Source organism: Heptranchias perlo, chromosome 6, assembly GCF_035084215.1.
Source record: "Heptranchias perlo isolate sHepPer1 chromosome 6, sHepPer1.hap1, whole genome shotgun sequence".
NCBI lineage: Eukaryota > Metazoa > Chordata > Chondrichthyes > Hexanchiformes > Hexanchidae > Heptranchias > Heptranchias perlo.
In genome coordinates, this window is record NC_090330.1 from 38,279,590 (window position 1) to 38,297,932 (window position 18,343).

Below are 18,343 nucleotides of genomic sequence, written 5' to 3' on the forward strand. Positions count from 1 at the left end.
ACGGTGCGCTGGTGGTGGAGGGAGTGAATGTTTAAGGTGGTGGATGGGGTGCCAATCAAGTGGGCTGCTTTGTCCTGGATGTTGTCGAGCTACTTGAGTGTTGTTGAAGCTGCACTCATCCAGGCAAGTGGAGAGTATTCCATCACACTCCTGATTTATGCCTTGTAGATGTTAGAAAGGCTTTGGGGAGTCAGGAGGTGAGTCACTCGCCACAGAATACCCAGCCCCTGACCTGCTCTTGTAGCCACAATATTTATGTGACTGGTCCAGTTAAGTTTCTGGTCAATGGTAATCCCCAGGATGTTGATGGTGGGGGATTCAGCAATAGTAATACCGTTGAATGTCAAGGGGAGGTGGTTAGACTCTCTCTTGTTGAAGATGGTCATTGCCTGGTACTTGTCGGCGCGAAGGTTACTTGCCACTTATCAGCCCAAGCCTGGATGTTGTCCAGGTCTTGCTGCATGCCGGCACGGACTGCTTCATTATCTGAAGGGTTGCAAATGGAGCTGTACACTGTGCAATCATCAGCGAACATCCCCACTTCTGACCTTATGATGGAGGGAAGGTGATTGATGAAGCAGCTGAAGATGGTTGTGCCTCGGACAATGCCCTGAGGAACTCTTGCAGCGATGTCCTGGGGCTGAGATGATTGGCCTCCAACAACCACTACCATCTTCCTTTGTGCTAGGTATGACTCCAGCCGCAGCAAAGTTTTCCACCTGATTCCCATTGAGTTCAATTTTACCACGGCTCCTTGGTGCCACACTCGGTCAAATGCTGCCCTGATGTCAAGGGCAGTCACTCTCACCTCACCTCTGGAATTCAGCTCTTTTGTCCATGTTTGGACCAAGGCTGTAATGAGGTCTGGAGCCGAGTGGTCCTGGCGGAACCCAAACTGAACATCGGTGAGCAGGTTATTGGTGAGTAAGTGTCGCTTGATAGCACTGTCGACGACAACTTCCATCATTTTGCTGATGATTGAGAGTAGGCTGATGGGGCATTAATTAGCCGGATTGGATTTGTCCTGCTTTTTGTGGACAGGACATAGCTGGACAATTTTCCACTATGTCGGGTAAAAGCCAATGCTGTAGCTGTACTGGAACAGCTTGGCTTGATGCGCGGTTAATTCTGGAGCACAAGTCTCCACTGCTGCAATGGAGAAAAGCTAATTGACTTTTGTGATACATTAGGCTGTGTTCAGACACCTGGGAGTAGATTTTCATTTTCATTGCCTGAGCGGTAATCTGGTGGAGTGGATTGTTTGCCCTTTATAGAACCCGTCCGATTTTCATTCCATTGGGATAGCATTTTGTTTGCATTGCCTGGGCGATAATCTGGTGGAGTGAATCACCAGCCTTTTACAAATCCTGCACAATTTTAATTTAATTGATTTCAATAGAAATCAGATTACCGCCCAGGCGATAAAGATGAAAATCTGCCGCATTGATTTCAATGGAATGAAAATCGGACAGGTTCTATACAGGGCAGGCAATCCACTCCAACAGATTACCTCCCAGGCAGTGAAGCCAAAAATCTATCCCATCAAGGGCATTGCTGGTGAATGCTCTGAGGAAATGGAAATAATAATGAATCCATATCCTATTGGATATGCTATTTATACAATGAGTCAATATAACCATGAGTGATGCTGTGTTTACCTGTCAAATAAATATCATGCCCACTTGCTCCCTAATGTGTTTTTTGATATTAACAGAAACAACAGAATTGTAGTCAACTTTCACCAGTGAACGTCGGGAATATATTTCAACCAGGAACATATTTATAGTCTAATTCTAATTAACCAGGTGCTTTCTGTGGTACAAATATAAGATGATGAAGCAGAAAGTATGAGACGGGAAGATGATCAAGCCATTAGCTGACGCAATAAACTGGACGGCTACTAGTATTATGCAATCAATTAATATTTTGTTCATGAGTTTTCAGTGTTCTCTCAGAAGTAATTTATCTCTTTACATAAAATTATGACACAGATGACTTAAAAGCTAAACAGCATCAATGGACACTAAAACTGGGTCTTTGATATTGTTTGGGTGTGCAATTTTCTCTAACATATATGTGAAGGGAAGATACTTGTTTTCGTTCCCAGCAGTGCCATAAATGTAAAGTTATAGTCCAGCAATTTTATTCCCTGCAGTGCCATAAATGTAAAGTTATAGTCCAGCAACCGGCATCTCCACATCATAAATGTAAAGGTTCTACCTCATGGATAATACATTATGTAGGATATGATTTATGCCACAAATGGGCTGATTTGATAATTCATGAGTGATGAAATCCTGAGTGAGTGATGGTCAGTGTCATAAATGGGATATAAATGACATCTAATGGAGTTTAATAATATATTCAGTTTATACATATTAAAACTAAATAGAATCATAGAATGGTCACAGCACAGAATGAGGCCATTTGGCCCATTGAGCACTTGCCAGCTCTTTGTAAGAACAATTCAGTTAGTCCCATTTCTCCCTCTCTTTCCTTGTAGCCCAGCAAATTCTTTCCCTTCAAGTATTTATCCAATTCCTTTTTGAAAGCCACAATAGATCTGCTTCCACCACCCTTTCAGGCAGAGCATTCCAGATCATGACTACTCACTGCATAAAAAAAGTTTTTCCACATGTCGCCTTTGGTTCTTTTGTCAATCACCTTAAATCTGTGTCCTCTGGTTCGTGACCTTTCTGCCAATGGGAACAGTTTCTTATTATTTACTTTATCTAAATCCTTCATGATTTTGAACACTTCTATCACATTGCCTCTCAGCTTTCTCTGCTCTAAGGAGAACAACCCCAGCTTCTCCAGTCTATCTGTGTAACTGAAGTCCCTCATCCCTGGAACCATTCTAGTAAATCTTTTCTGCACTCTCTCTAAGGCCTTCACAACCTTCCTAAAGTGCAGTGCCCAAAATTGGACACAATACTCCAGCTGTGGCTCAATCAGTGTTTTATAAAGGTTCAACATAATTTCCTTGCTTTTGTACTCTATGCCTCTATTTATAAAGCCCAGAATCCCGTATGCTATTTTAACCGCATTCTCAACCTGACCTGCCATCTTCAAAGATTTGTGCACATATACCCCCAGGTCTCTTTGTTTCTGCACCCCCTTTAGAATTGTACCATTTAGTTTATATTGCTTCTCCTCATTCTTCCTGCCAAAATATATCACTTTGCACTAATCTGCGTTACATTTCATCTGCCATGTGTCCGCCCATTCCACCAGCCTGTCTATGTCCCCTTGACGCCTATTACTATCTGCCTCAATATTTATTATACATCCAAGTATTGTGTCATCTGCAAATTTTAAAACTGTGCCTTGTACGTGCAAGTCCAAGTCATTAATATATATCAAAAAAGGCAGTGGTCCTATTACCGACCCCTGGGGAACATGACAGTACACCTTCCTCCAGTCCAAAAAGCAACCGTTCACCACTACCCTCTTTCCTGTCACTTAGCCAATTTTGTATCCATGTTGCCACTTCCCCTTTTATTCCATGGGCTTGAATTTTGCTGACAAGCCTATTATGTGGCACTTTACCAAAGGCCTCTTGAAAGTCGATATACATAACATCAACCGCATTGCCTTCATCAATCCTTTCTGTTACCTCATCAAGAAACTCAATCAAGTTAGTTAAACATGATTTGCCTTTAACAAATCTGTGTTGGCTTTCCTTTATTAATCGACACTTGTCCAAGTGACTATTAATTTTCTCCCGGATTATCGTTTCTACAAGCTTTCCCACCACCGAGGTTAAACTGACTGACCTGTAATTACTGGGTTTTCCTTACACCATTTTTTGAACAAGGGTGTAACATTTGTAACTCTCCAGTCCTCTGGCACCACCCCCACATCTAAGGAGGACTGGAAGATTATGGCCAGCACCTCTGCAATTTCCACCCGTACTTCCCTCAGCAACCTAGGATGCACCCCATCCGGACCGGGTGACTTATCGACTTTAAACACAGCCAGCCTTTCTAGTACCTCCTCTTTATCAATTTTTAGCTCATCAAGTATCTAACTACCTCCTCTTTTACTGTGACTTTGGCCGTATCTTCTTCCTTGGTAAAGATAGATGCAAAATATTCATTTAGTACCTCAGCCATGCCCTCTGCCTCCATGCGTAGATCTCCTTTTTGGTCCCTAATTGGCCCCACCCCTCCTCTTACTACCCATTTACTATTTATATGCCTATAGAAGACTTTTGGATTCCCTTTTATGTTGGCCGCCAGTCTATTCTCATACTCTCTCTTTGTCCCTCCTATTTCCTTATCACTTCTCCTCTGTACTTTCTATAGTCAGCCTGGTGCTCACTTGTATTATCAACCTGACATCTGTCATTTGCCCCCTTTTTCTGCTTCACCTTACTTTCTATCTCTTTCATCATCCCGGGAGCTCTGGCTTTGGTTGCCCTAACTTTCCCCCCTCTGGGAATGTACCTAGACTGTACCCGAACCATCTCCTCCTTAAAGGCCACCCATTGTTCGATTACAGTTTTGCCTGCCAATCTTTGATTCCAATTGACCCGGGCCAGATTTGTTCTCAATCCACTGAAATTGTCTCTCTTCCAATTAAGTATTTTTACTCTAGGTCGCTCCTATGGAATACACCCAGTAGTGTAATGGCGCCTCTATGGTTTCTTAACTCTAACCAAATAAATTCTGTCCTCAAGGACATCCTCTCTCTCCAGCACTGCAATATTCTCCTTAATCAATATTGTCACCCCCCCTCCTTTTTTTTACCTTCCCTATCTTTCCTGAACATCTTGTATCCGGGAATATTTAGTACCCAATCCTGCCCTTTTTTGAGCCAGGTCTCCATTATCGCCACTTCATCATATTCCCATGTGACTCTTTGTGCCTGCAGCTCACCAACCTTATTTACCTCGTTTCACGTGTTTACACACATGGACTCTAAACCTTTCTTAGACCTTCTCGTATTCTCTCTTAGTCTGATCCCACCTAATACTGTACTTTTCTTACTCTAGTGCTATCTGTCTTTCCCAATCCTTTGAGCTTGTTTCTCCTTTCTGATGCTACATCCTGGTGCCCACCCCCCTGCCAAATTAGTTTAAACCCTTCCCCACAGCCCTAGTGAACCTCCCCGGCAAATAGGTAAAGTCAATCTTGCAAAGAAGCGAAAAAAAAATATTTTTAACGGTGCATTATGTTCTTTTCTGCTTTGGTACCAACATAGCTTCACACAGCATGAGTGCTCATTAGTCTGTCGTTGTGTAGTGTATATTTAGAATGTTTTTATTTTGAACATTCTTTTTCACTAATTTTCAACAGAAAATAGCTCCAGCAACTGGAATGTGATGTGATTACCATGGAACATTTGATGGAAATTAGGTCAGCTTGCGGTACAGAACTCATCTGGATGTGACCTGCAGCTGGAGTCTCATTATTAATGATTTCTATTCTCTCTGATTGCCATCTTCAAAAGATGCAGTAATACGCAGTGAAACGCAATGGCTGAGGATGGAACGTTACACACTACTTGCTGTTGACAGTGTAGGTGGTAGCGAATGTGTGTATAGTTTTTCATATTGTGCAGTTACTTTGCTGATACATGGAAAATATTGCAAACAGTTTGTCTGTACTTGCTGCAGACCTTTTATGTGCATGATGAAAACATCAATGATGAACAGAGATTGATGGACCATGACAGTTCTTTGTTCCCAGGGCGTCACATGCTATTAAAAATTCACTGTCTAAAAAATGTGAGGGGATGAGCAGATGGGGCTCAAATGACAATGCATTTCAAATTCATGCACTTAGCTGGGAGTTAGTGCTGTTTCCTCTCTCTTTCTTGCTCTCTAGCAAAAGAAGGTAAGGGAATGCTAATATGAAGGAGGGCAATCCCCAGACACCAATCAGCAAGTGAAAGGGATAAAATATAACTGCTTAGTAGAACTATTAGTTCTATAGCTTTTTTTGTTCATCCTCTGGGGAAGTATCTAGATTCTACAGGCTCCACATTGTAACATTGATGTGATTGAAATCAAGAGCTCCTGGTCTGATGGATGGATCCAACTCCCATAAATCCATGGTGAAACATGTGGCAGCATTCCTGAGAGTTGCCTTCAAGCAGAATGTTGCTTGGCTTGTGTCCTTTAAAAAGTCAATGGAAAAGTAAATCGGGGTGTAAACCAATTTCACCCCCACCTCCCTGACCACGCTTCTGATCACCGTTCCTAATATCTCCTTCTTTGTCCATTTTTTTCTTATGCCTCACTGAAATGATTTGGGATGTTTTTCAATATAAAGGCAAATTGTTATTGTTCCATTGCTCCATCCACATATTGGAATGATCGCTGCAATGTACCTGGTAATTGCATAGAGTGATTACTTCATTTTATTGAAAATGGGTGTATTTTAAAGTATTTTAATGTAATATTTATAAATTTATTGTTTCTTTGGAGTGTGCATTTTTGCCTAAATTGACTGTTGAAGTCCATCTTTTTTGATCATTATTATTGTGAATTCAATTACTGAATGATTGAGAGGTTAATTATGGAACTCTTTCAGAGGACCAAACTAACAAATGTCTTTGTCCAGCTAGTTTACTTAGACTTGATTACAATATATATTGGGTTATGCCCTCTCTCAATCCATGTAATCTCCATAATCCTCAGTGGGGGTGGCTTTCAAAGGTTTGCAGTGTCTCTCATGATTGCTGAGGCCAATATTGTTCTGCCTTTAACCAAAAGATAACCTGGTAGGCTTACTGCTTGTATTATTGGCTTACATTAATATAATAATAGACGTTATCATAACATGATGAATGTCAAATATTTATGATTTGAATAAAATATGAGGGAAACCAAAATTCCAAAGTAAATATCATTGAAACAGTTTTGCTTTCCCAGCTATTTTTTTTTATCATTCATATGATTGGGTAAGCATTATTGAAATATCGTGAAAGTCTTTTAAATGCAACATATCAGTACACAATAAACACTATTTGTAACCAGACTTATATAAACATGGTAGCAATGACTGAGGGAGAAATGAATGTGGACTTCATAACAATTTGGTGTTTTAGATCTAAACACGTGGCTTTGACTATATATTAAAATGAGCACTATAGGTTTGAGAACCTTTAATTAAATGGAACTATTTGTTGCAGTTTTATTATAATACTGATAATCAACATGTGTGACAATTGTGCAGAATCAGTGGTGTGGGAACATATCAAAGTATATTCCCAGACAGCCAAATCCAGACAACAGAACTCAGAGTTTTGATTAAGGCGTCCTGTAGTCGTCCAGGGCGCTTGCCTGAAACAGGTGTTAGGCCCATTGCCTTTGCAAATCAGGGACCTAACGCCCGTTTCAGGCCCATTGCCAAATTGGATCACAACTGACCACAGAGTGCACCATGCATGCTGTGGTTAGTTGTCCAGGGTGCACAGCAGCCGAACCAACGGTCCTTAAAGGGGCTGTTGGAGGCTGCCACCAAAAAGGTAAGTACAAAATTTTATACTTACCTGAATGTGCACTGTTTTTGGTCCTTACTTGTCCCCTTTCCGATTGCCTTTAACCCACTGGACTTACCTGCTGCCCTTGGCCGGAGTCCAAGCTGGCTGATCTTGCTCCCCTCCCTTCTACGACTGGTGCCCCTTGCTTGCTTGATAATATACAAATAAGGCTGGTGGACCAATTTTCCATGGTCCTGCTGCCGGCCTTTTTAGGCACGTCAGTGGCTATTGCATCTGGATCCAATTTCTAGGCCATTGGGCCTTATCTACACCTGCCCTGGGAACACCAGATTCATTCGCCAGCATCACTCCTCTACCATGATGAACATAAAACCTAGATTTAATTTATTTTAAAGTTGCAAGGTCACTTACCATTTATTTTTGCTATTTGTCTCTAATTTAGCAGAATTGTTACTGTTAGAAACTGCAGCCAGCTCCCCTGAATTTAAAGTAAAATACTGCGGATGCTGGAAATCTGAAATAAAAACAGAAAATACTGGAGAAGCTCAGCAAGTCAGACAGCATCTGTGGGGAAAGAAACAGAATTAACATTTCAGGTCAAAGACTTTTCATCTTCCAGTTCTGACGAAAGGTCTTCGACCTGAAACGTTAACTCTGTTTCTTTCTCCACAGATGCTGCCTGACTTGCTGAGCTTCTCCAGCATTTTCTGTTTTTATCCCCTGAATTTAATGTAATCGAGGCTACCCCACTTTTGTTTTTCATCTTCAGAGCTGTACCTTGTGAGATTCTCTGAATGACTTCCTACTTTGCAGATAATTTGTAGTGCCCAAAATTAACTTGGGCCTAATTTACAGTAAATTTGCATTATACAGAGGGTAATTTTCAGACATCACACTTCTGGTGGGTATTAAGGGATATGGGCCAAAGGCAGGTATATGGAGTTAGATCACAGATCAGCCATGACCTTATCAAATGGCGGAGCAGGCACGAGGGGCTGAATGGCCTACTCCTGTTCCTATGTTCCTGTGAGTGCTTATCAGAAATTTGGGTACACACAGTGCATGATTTTGTGATTGTATAAATTAATTGTGCACAGAGCATGTTGAATTTCTAATATGCACTCCTGTCAGACAACATGCCCCTGCTGGGAATGCAAAACCGGAAAATTAGCCTTATTGTTCTAGATATTAAGGGACATGTTTCCTTGTTTTACACTCATGACTTTTCCCCTAGAATTAGTGAACTGCTTCTAACTGAAATTGACGTTGTTGTGAATTAATACCAATGTAGCCTATTAATCTTTACCTGACTCAATTTAGGTCCTTTCAAAAGTGCTGTCACTCACAAAGTGAACAGGATGTCATGTTACATAGAAACAGAAATAGCTTCTTGCCAATTGAAGCAACAAACTCTTTGACCGCAGTTTTAATTACAGAAATCAAGTTAATAACACACGCATTGCAACCTGGGTTCTGGATGTGCTGGTTTTGTGAAGTAAAGAGACTTTGACTTTAATTAAAAAAGAAATACAATGCAATTTAGTTATGGTAACTGATTTGGACATGTCCTTAAGTAACCACTATAACTGAGTGGTCACCAAATCAGAAGGTGGCAATCCCACAATGCCCTGTTGGATAGCTCTCAGCCCAAAACTAGCACTGTGAGCAGACCACTGCTCAGCTGTTCTAAAGTGCTGGTGAGCAGCGTTGTTAACAGGTGAGCAGCACTGGCCAGCATTTTAAGGAGTAAACTATGTGACAATCCAGATGTGTTACGCAACCATTGAGACAAAGGCAAATGATTTGCTATGATAAATTATTTGTTATCACTCAGGAAATCTCAAAAACTGGCATTTTCAATGGCTTGGATTTTAACATGGAGCCGGGAAGAGAGCGGGGGGCGGGGTGGGGGGGTGCGGTCGGGGGACGCTTATCGGACACAAAACCTGAAGGTGAAGTGAGCGGGTTGGAATCTGCGATCGCAACTTAATTGAAGCAATATATTTTTCTCCTGGGTTTCGCATTTCTAAGCTGTGCAGTGGCATGACGGGGTCTGAAGTCCACAATTAAATGGGCCAGTGCAAAAATGGATTTTGGAGGAGAAAGGAGGAAGTGAAGCTGTGGATTCACAAAGAGCAAGGCCAGCACCCAGCTTCACAGATGCTTCCCTTGAAGTACTGCTGGGTGCAGTGAGGACCAGGAGGGAAATAATTTACCCCAGCAATGGGAGGAAGAAACCTGGTTCTGCTACCAAGAAGGCATGGCTGGAGGTGGCCGAGTAGGTGAGCAGCAGGAGCATGGTGCCCCAGTCTTGGCTGCAGTGCAGGAAGCGCTTTAATGACCTAACCAGGTCAAGAAAGGTGAGTACAGTTGCTGATTCCACTGACACCCTGTGGTGTACAACACCCCCTCTCACTCTGTCTTGGCAAGTGTACTCCATCACATCACTTCTCACACACACTTATGTTTCAGCAGCAACCATCCTTCACTTTCTATGCATTTCCTCACCTCCCCATGTATCCATCCACTGCAATCACTCACCCCAATCCTCACGTAATGTGATGCATCTGTCTGATAGTCACCCTCACCCAATGCATCTGTCTGATAGTCACCCTCACCCAATGCATCTGTCTGATAGTCACCCTCATCCAATGCATCTGTCTGATAGTCACCCTCACCCAATGCATCTGTCTGATAGTCACCTTCATGCATGAGGTGACTATGTGACCTTCAATCTCTCACAGTTCTGTTCTTTTGCCCTTTGTAGGAAAAGAAAGTGCAAAATGCAAGGGAGAGGGAGAGGACTGGAGGTGGCCCTCCACAAATAGTCCAGCTCACAGATGCAGAGGAGGACATGATGGAGATGAGTGGCACATCTGCATTCCTCTCACTCAGAGATGGAGAGACTGAGAACTCGCAGATGCCTGCTGGTGACAGAATTTAAATATCTTTCACACACATGCTGACTTTATTTCATCAATGACTGAACAATGAGAAGACTGAGTATGGCAAGACTGGCAAGATGACTAATTCATGACGCTTTCTTTTGCCTTCCAGGGCATTCACACGTACAGGAACAATCTACAGAGATTCATGACAACATTTCCTCAGAGGAGCTAATTCCTTTTGAGGGTGCACGGTCATACAGCACACAGCCATGCACCAGCGCAAATACTCGCACTTCGGTGGGTCCTGTTAGACCGTTAATTGGGTTTTCACCTGGTGAGCACCATCAGACACTGGTGGTAGGGACAGCTATGGAGAGTCTGCATCGGAGGGCGCACTCCTCTCCAAGCTCTGCTCAGCTGGACACAGGTGCTGAACCCTGTGGGCTATCGTTGAGAATGAGAATGATTGAGGTACAGCTGCAAACTTGTGAGGTACTGGAAAACATGCCGTGTGCACTCTCCACAATAGCAGAGAAGATGGAGTAGTCCAACTCCAACATTAGTGGACTGGTGTTTTTTTTTTGGTGCAGGTAATTGTGAGAATGTCTGCCATGAAGAGAGTGGCTGCCTTCATAGAGCTTCAAGCAGGGCTCTCAAATGAGTCTATGCAGGCCATGACCATGGCCGTGCAGACTTTGGAAGCCAGCATGTCTGTTGCCTTAAACAGGATGACAGATACTTTATCTGTGGCCTTACAACAGGTCACCAAGCTGCTCTCCAGCAGAGTGATAGGAATGATGTGGCGCTGTCCCAGGAGAGGGATGATGGCGAAAGGGGACATGGAAGTGGGGACTCCTCTCAAAGCGCTTCTATGTCATATCCGTTGTCCCCCTCCCCCCCAACCAGTACAGATTCTCCCGATGGCTGAATCTGTCCCTGCGCAGGTACAGGTGGAGCATTCTTTGGCGGGGGCCTCACAGGCTCCAAAACCCAGAGGTCGTAAGCCAAAGAAATCTCAGCAGTCAGGGCAGGGATCTGAGCAGCCGGCCTCTACCTCTGCTGAAGCCACAGGGTACGCACCATGTAGAAGCGGTGGGCAGTGTATGTTCAAGCAATTGTAATTCATCAAGGGTGTGCACATGGGTGTTGGAAGAAATGTTATGTTTTGAAGTTTCCTTTTTTTATATTGGCACATAAAATTTATTGATTAGCACCACTTCCATGTCTTGCCCATTATTGCGTCCTGAGTGCCAACTCACCCTTTTATTTGCTTCATGATGAATGCAAATACATGATGGGATGTGCAATGGATGTATGCGTGGTTGAAGGATTGTTTTTTGTGAAGCGGGGAGAGCTGGTGGTTGTGGTGGTGGGATCTGCAGGTTCACAAGAGAGAGGTGCACAAAAAAGATCTGGAGAACAGCAGACTAAGAGAACCTGTGAGATATGAGGGCATCCCTGGCATCCCGGGCAGCAATGTGGCTGGTCTGGCGATGGGTCTTCAATATTGCTCATTCTCCAATTGCTCATCCACCAATTGTGGTGCTTGGACAGCAAATCACACTACATGCTGTAAATACTGGAATTCATGGATTTGTTTGTGGATTTTGTGTTGTACTCAATCATTGCCCTAATTCTGATATATAATCAGCCAGAAATGACTGATGGCGATATCAGCAAATGAACACTTAATGTGTTTGTATGACATTGCTCTATCTGCTATTTTAAATGGGTTAATTACTTCTGCAAAATAATGGACAAAGTAATGTTCTGCAAACATCTTAAGTGTTCATCCGCTAATATCACCAACGGTAATTTCGAGGCTATAGATTAAACTTCTAAAATATAAACGATTAAAATATAACTACTGAAGGTGTTAGGCATTATGAGCATCTCAGTTCCTTTAAATATCTGAGGTACCAAAGCCACCACTTTGAGAGGAGCAGTCCTCAGCTGGTGAGTGCTAAGAAACATTCCATTAACAGTAATGGGTTTCACAACACATTTTTAAATCAGAAGAGATGGATCAAAAAGCCTGTCACCTTCAGTATTTCAAAACTTTGATCTATATCTTTTAGTAATTTTATCAAAATGTCATGATGGCTGAGCGGTGCATTGGTACTTTTACTGATCAGCTATTCAACAGCCAGCACTTTGAACAGCTGACTAATGTTCTGCTGAAAACAGGCTGAGAATGGAGCTAATTCTATATGGGGAGTCCAGCAGGACTCAGGTTAATACAAATGGGTCCGGCAATGTCATTTTGAGCATTGTATCCACAAATCACTACGAACAAGGGGTGATCAATAAAATAAGATTCTACTATAGCAATGGAGTTGTTAACATCTTACAGCACTTGGAAATCAGTTCCTTTCACATGATTTTCATGTCAAAGATTTTCCTAGTCACAAAAGTGTGACAACATCAATTTGCAGAATCTGTTTTTTTTTGAAAAATTGCATATTGTCCAGGATGTACCACAAATTTTGTATTGGAAGCAATCCAAGATAAACACTGCTTTGCTAGTCCAGGAATGCTGATGGTAGTTATACAAACAACCCTAAGGGACATCAGTTAACTTAGCACAGAGCAGGATTGAATCCAGGAATGTCATGGTTTGTATTGCTCATTATTACACCACATGAGGCATTTACCAACTGGATCTCTCTTTCTCCCTCACATCCATTCATTCAATCTTGGAATTCCCATAAAAAAGAGGCTTACCAAAACCATCTGACTCCCTCCCCTGCGCCCGAGGCACAGGCCTGCAGACTGGTGTATATACAGCCATGCAAACAGACCAGTCTACTTTGGCAGTAGGGAATGCCATTGTGATTATTGAATGTTGGCCACTAAGTGCTTTGAATTTCAAATTATCTGAGTGGAGTGGTACTGGAAACCTTGCAGATCTTGAATCAGTATCCAACATGATCTCAGATGGATCCCACTGAGCATCAGTTTAAATGGGATACTTAAAACCCAACATAAAACAAAATAGCATTTTTATCACTTTACCTATCTACGTGTTTTTGTTAAATGGTGAACATAGGCTCACATGAGGACCAATCCAGGTCCAACCTCCCTGTATAGAAGGCAAGGCAGTTTTACATGTCAAAGCAATGTACGGTTATTGCAAAGCAATAGATTTTCATGAGTAAAGCATCCCTGTAGTTCAAAAAACAGAAGATGCTGGAAATCAAAGCATTTTCATCGGTATCTGAATAACAAAAAGAGAGGTTCATGATAAGTTATCTATTCTCTTTGACGATTCTGATGGATTCTCTGAATATTTCCAGTGTTTTCTGTTTTTATTTCACATTTCCACCATTCGCAGTTTTTCTTTATATCATCCCTGTGGTTCTATTACGTGAACTCTACAGAGGCAATCTTCATTGGCAGCACTGATTTACACTTGCAGGTGTTCAATAAATTTCCAATTGTCACACTAGACTGGGCACTGCAGATCTTCTCACCCACATGACATAAAGAGGTTGTCAGTGTTCAGATAAATGTAATTAACTGTTCTAATTCTGTAAAACTGTAACAAGCCAGAGGCTTATTAATCAAAGCAATTTATTCCAAACCTTCCCTTAAGCAATTAGATTTTGACAGTTTCCAATTCCTGTCTATTTGATCTTAAAAGGACACTGTCCCTCTTGGTAAGAGAGTCTGTTTTACTTGTACTGTTTCTGTTCTAAGATTTCGAATACTCCACTCTAGGCTGGGAATGTTGCAAGTAAACAGAGGTGAAGTGCAGTTAATTAATCCAGTGTCAGTACTCCGCCTCCCTGTAAAATGGGCATATATTCACACAGGATCACCAGTGAAATCAGCAGCTAATTTAATTCAACTAATTGTACATTTGATTTAAACTGCCAGTTCACTGCATATGAATGTAAATTGGTTCGGGACGCAGATATTTATCTATGAAAGACAAGTCCACTAAAATTCTGCTCATACTAGAAAAGCTTTTACTGATGCTTTTGGGACATCTCTTTACCTTCTAGAAAAAATGTGGAAAGCAAACTATACTTAATATTTCCTGGATACATTTTGGGTCACCAACTGTTATATTCTTATTAACCATCCTGTTCACTCTTTCCTTGTTTAGGTAATGACAACTGATCTTGTCATGTGATAGGAAGCAAGTGATTCTTCTGAGGTGATAATTTTAGGGACTTTATAACATTTTTTGTTTTGCATTATTTCTGCTTTTATTATAGGAAATACAATATGACTGACTCCCTTCAGTCCATGTGTGAATTTTTGTATTTAACCAAAGTGAATGAAGTCAGTGCTGGGAATAGAACACTTTTCCCATTTTTTGTCATTCACCTGAATAGGCACTCCGGGCCTCAATTTACTGTTTCACCAAAAGGCCTGCACATCTGACAAGGCAGCAGTCCCTCAATACTGCATTGGAATGTCAATCTAGATTTTGTGCTCAAGTCCAAAGTGGGCCTTGAACTCACTACATTCTGATTTAGGGCCAAGGGTCCTACCAACTGAGGCAAGCTGATACTGTTACAATACTGCAGTAGGTGGTAAGGAGTATCAATGTACCATGGGTGACTGAGCATTCCACAGCAATATGAAGAAAGAATGGCACCTATTACAATTTGCAGAAACACCTCAAAACACTTCACTTTGAATTACTGGGTGTGAATGTCCATGGGGAATTTCCCACTCGTCTATCATAACTTCGGCAGAAGAATTGCAGAAACCCCGGAGAAATAGCGTAAACAGCATTAATTTGATTTTGGTGATGTTGATCAAGGGAGAACTCTTCCTTTTTCTTCCAATACTGTCAAGGGATCTTTAACCTCCACCTAAATCACCGGAACAGGCAGACAGTCTCATCTGAATGGTGCACTCACTCAATATTACACTGGAATGTCAGCTTAAATTATGCACTAAAGTCCTGAAGTGGGGCCTGAACCCACAACATTCTGACTCAAAAGTAGTAGCACTACCAACTAAGCCAAGCTGACACAATGGCCTCAAAATTCCTGGGTTGCAGAGGGCATAAATCCCATTTCCACCCGGGATGGGGGCTCGGGAACCAGCTCTTCTGGAATTCCACCCCAAACCTTTAAATTATAATTGGGTGGGGGGAACCTGTGGGCAGACTTTTCACCCATTGCCCTATGTCAAGGGGATGTGTTGAGAGGAATTCTCAAGCTTCCATGGGAAATTCCTCCCTTTACACTATTGAAAAGTTTCAGCTGAAGTCATGCCTGTTGCGACCTGGTGTGACTTCTTCGATGTCTTCCAAAGGCCCCAAACCTTTACTAGAATAAGGGAATCAATCCAGGAGAGGATAAATTACCTTCTCTAGCAACATAGCGACTCCCATGGACCAGGAGATTTTTTTTTAAAGGAACATGTTATTTGTCCCATTTGGGTCTCGGAAGGAGATGAGGTGGAGCAGCAAGGCACCGCTTCGCCTACGAATGGTAGATTGGTTCAGGTTAGGCCAGGGCAGGTGCCATTGATGCACCCTTGTAGGTACCGGTGCACTCCCTGGTTATACAAATGGGGAACAGGGTCTCCAGCCTTGAGCAAGGGCGGACTCAGCTTGCCATACTTACACTGGCAGAGTGGGGCCGCAGTAATTTCTAGGCCTATATACATTAGTCACTTGGCTGTCTCTTGTGACCTACATACAGTTGTGGCTTTCATCTTTTAGGCATGTTTATGTTTTTGGCACAGGTGGACAATTCAGGTGTTTTGTTGGTGAGTGAAAATCTCACACCTCCATTGTTGATAGTGCTGGTCTGAAGGCTGATCTCACACACAATATAAACTAGTTGTCAGCAGGACTGCCTTTCTGTGGTATTCTGTGGCCCAGCTCTGACATTGACAAACAGGAGTAAGCATCTCAGATGATATTTTATGGTACTACTGAACATTTTGCCAAGCTCTGTGATGCAATGTGAAGATAGAGATTGAAATTTTACCAACAGTTCTCAGTCACCTGTAACAAACACCCACACAAACCAAAAACTTGTTTTGCTATTGTCTCCTTTTTAATACAACACTTTTTTGATATGCTACTACTTCAATTTATTGATTTAATATTCTTTTCTTGGTTTGGAGTTTAATAAATACAGCATTGTGTTTAAGGAGCCATATACCCTTAATATTAAAGCTGGTGACAGAAACACCACTACAGCAATTCAACAGCCAACTGTCTATCAAATAAAGATAGAGAATCATAGAATGATACAGCACAGAAGGAAGCCATTCGGCCCATCGTGCCTCTTTGAAAGAGCAATCCAATTAGTCCCATTCTCCTGCTGCATCCCCATAGCCCTGCAAATTTTCCCCTTAAAATCAATTTCAAAAAGTTTAAATATTAAGAGACATTAAAGATTGGCCAGCAGCATTGCTACTCCGCCATTTGCAGGTGTGCAAGCTGCAGCACAGATGGCTGCAGCTTGACCTTATTCCCCAGGCAGTCTGTGACATGGTAAAGACACAGAAGCGGGAAACTCTATTTAAAACTGGAGATCTTGTCAGAGAACAATTAAAACAACAATGAGTTAATGACAAAAATAATAACATTCTGCCCCTTAAAGCTGGTGAAATAAGAATTGAAAACAAGAAGTACCTGGAGTGTACAACGTGTATCTACCAGAAAAAAACAAGAAACAACTGGCTTACCAATATTGTAGTGACATAAACAGTCCTGTTTTCTATGGCTGAAGAATCATTCGGGAACATCATCTCATTCTGAATTAGAACTAATTTGTCTGCATCGTTCCAGTAGCCAATCTATGAATCAGAAAGTAAGTAATTAGTGCTTGGGATTTTTGATTTTTGCTTGTGTACTGCTCTGTTGCTATTATCAATGTGAATCTATTCATTTAAAGATTCTGGGCTATAAATTGGGCCGTGTAGCACCAATTTTGTAGGGCTACGTAGCCTCATAAGGATCCAAAATGGCACCTGGAATGCGCGCACACACTTCTAGTGTGACTTGCGGCGGATGCCATCTTGTTAAAGGTATTTCCACACGTGCAGATAACGAACGCCGGCAGCATGTAAAGTAAGGAGAATATGTGTTAGATCAGTGAGCAACGCTGATTTAAAGGGACAGATACAATTTTGGAACTCAACGCTCCAGCCTATGCTCTGTCTTAACCTCGCACAGCTGAACAGGTCATAAACAGCATGGAGGACCCCCTACCAGCGCTATTTAAAGGGATCATGCAGGATTTACAGGTTAGTTGCTGGATTATTGCTTCTGGTTGTTGATGCATTTGTACCTGTTTTTGGAGGTCTCCTATACTTGAATACTAGGACTAGGGGACATAGCCTAAAAATTAGAGCCAGGACTTGCAGGAGTGAAGTTAGGAAACGCTTCTACACGCAAAGAGTGGTAGAAGTTTGGAACACTCTTCCGTAAATGGCAGTTGATGTTACCTCAATGGTTAATTTTAAATCTGAGATTGATAGATTTTTGTTATTAAGGGATATGGGGCTAAGGCGGGTATATGGAAATAGGTCACAGGTCAACCATGATCTCATTGAATGGTGGAACAGGCTCGAGGGGCTAAATGGCCTACTCCTGTTCCTATCTTCCCATGTTCTTATAATAAAGTTTTAATACTCTACAGGGAGTGGGCTGGCTTGCTAACAGGCAACAGCAAGGGCACTGGCGGAGTGGCAGGGGTGGGACAGGAATGCTGTCATCCTGAGAGAGGACAGCAGGTTCATGTTCCATGTAACCACTGCCACTTGCTGCCTCCTGTTATGCGCCACCTTCTCCTGCAAGAATGCGGGACGTGTGTTGGTGAGTGTCCCACAAGATGTTCGGGTGATGTGCCTGTCATGATTTAATAGCTGCCAGTGTGTGTGACTTGTGAGTTGTGGGTGGGCGGTTTGCAACAGTGGTAACGTGTGAGGGTGAGAGGAAGCATCTGATTGGAAGAGTTGAGTACTGATTGAAAGAGTTTGTTGGTATGTGGGTGATGGGGGGGGTGTAGTGCGTGGAGCAG

General features: G+C 42.2%; 1 protein-coding gene across 7 annotated transcripts in view; it reads right to left on the reverse strand.

Annotated features, from left to right (window-relative positions):
- Positions 1–18,343, reverse strand: part of LOC137322503 (glutamate receptor 4) — a 165,470-nt gene that overhangs the window by 47,935 nt on the left and 99,192 nt on the right. For all 7 annotated transcript variants that reach the window (XM_067985432.1, XM_067985430.1, XM_067985429.1 and 4 more), the window contains one exon: positions 17,007–17,117. In XM_067985432.1, coding sequence (XP_067841533.1) covers positions 17,007–17,117 — 111 coding nt within the window. The remainder of the gene's footprint in view (positions 1–17,006; positions 17,118–18,343) is intronic.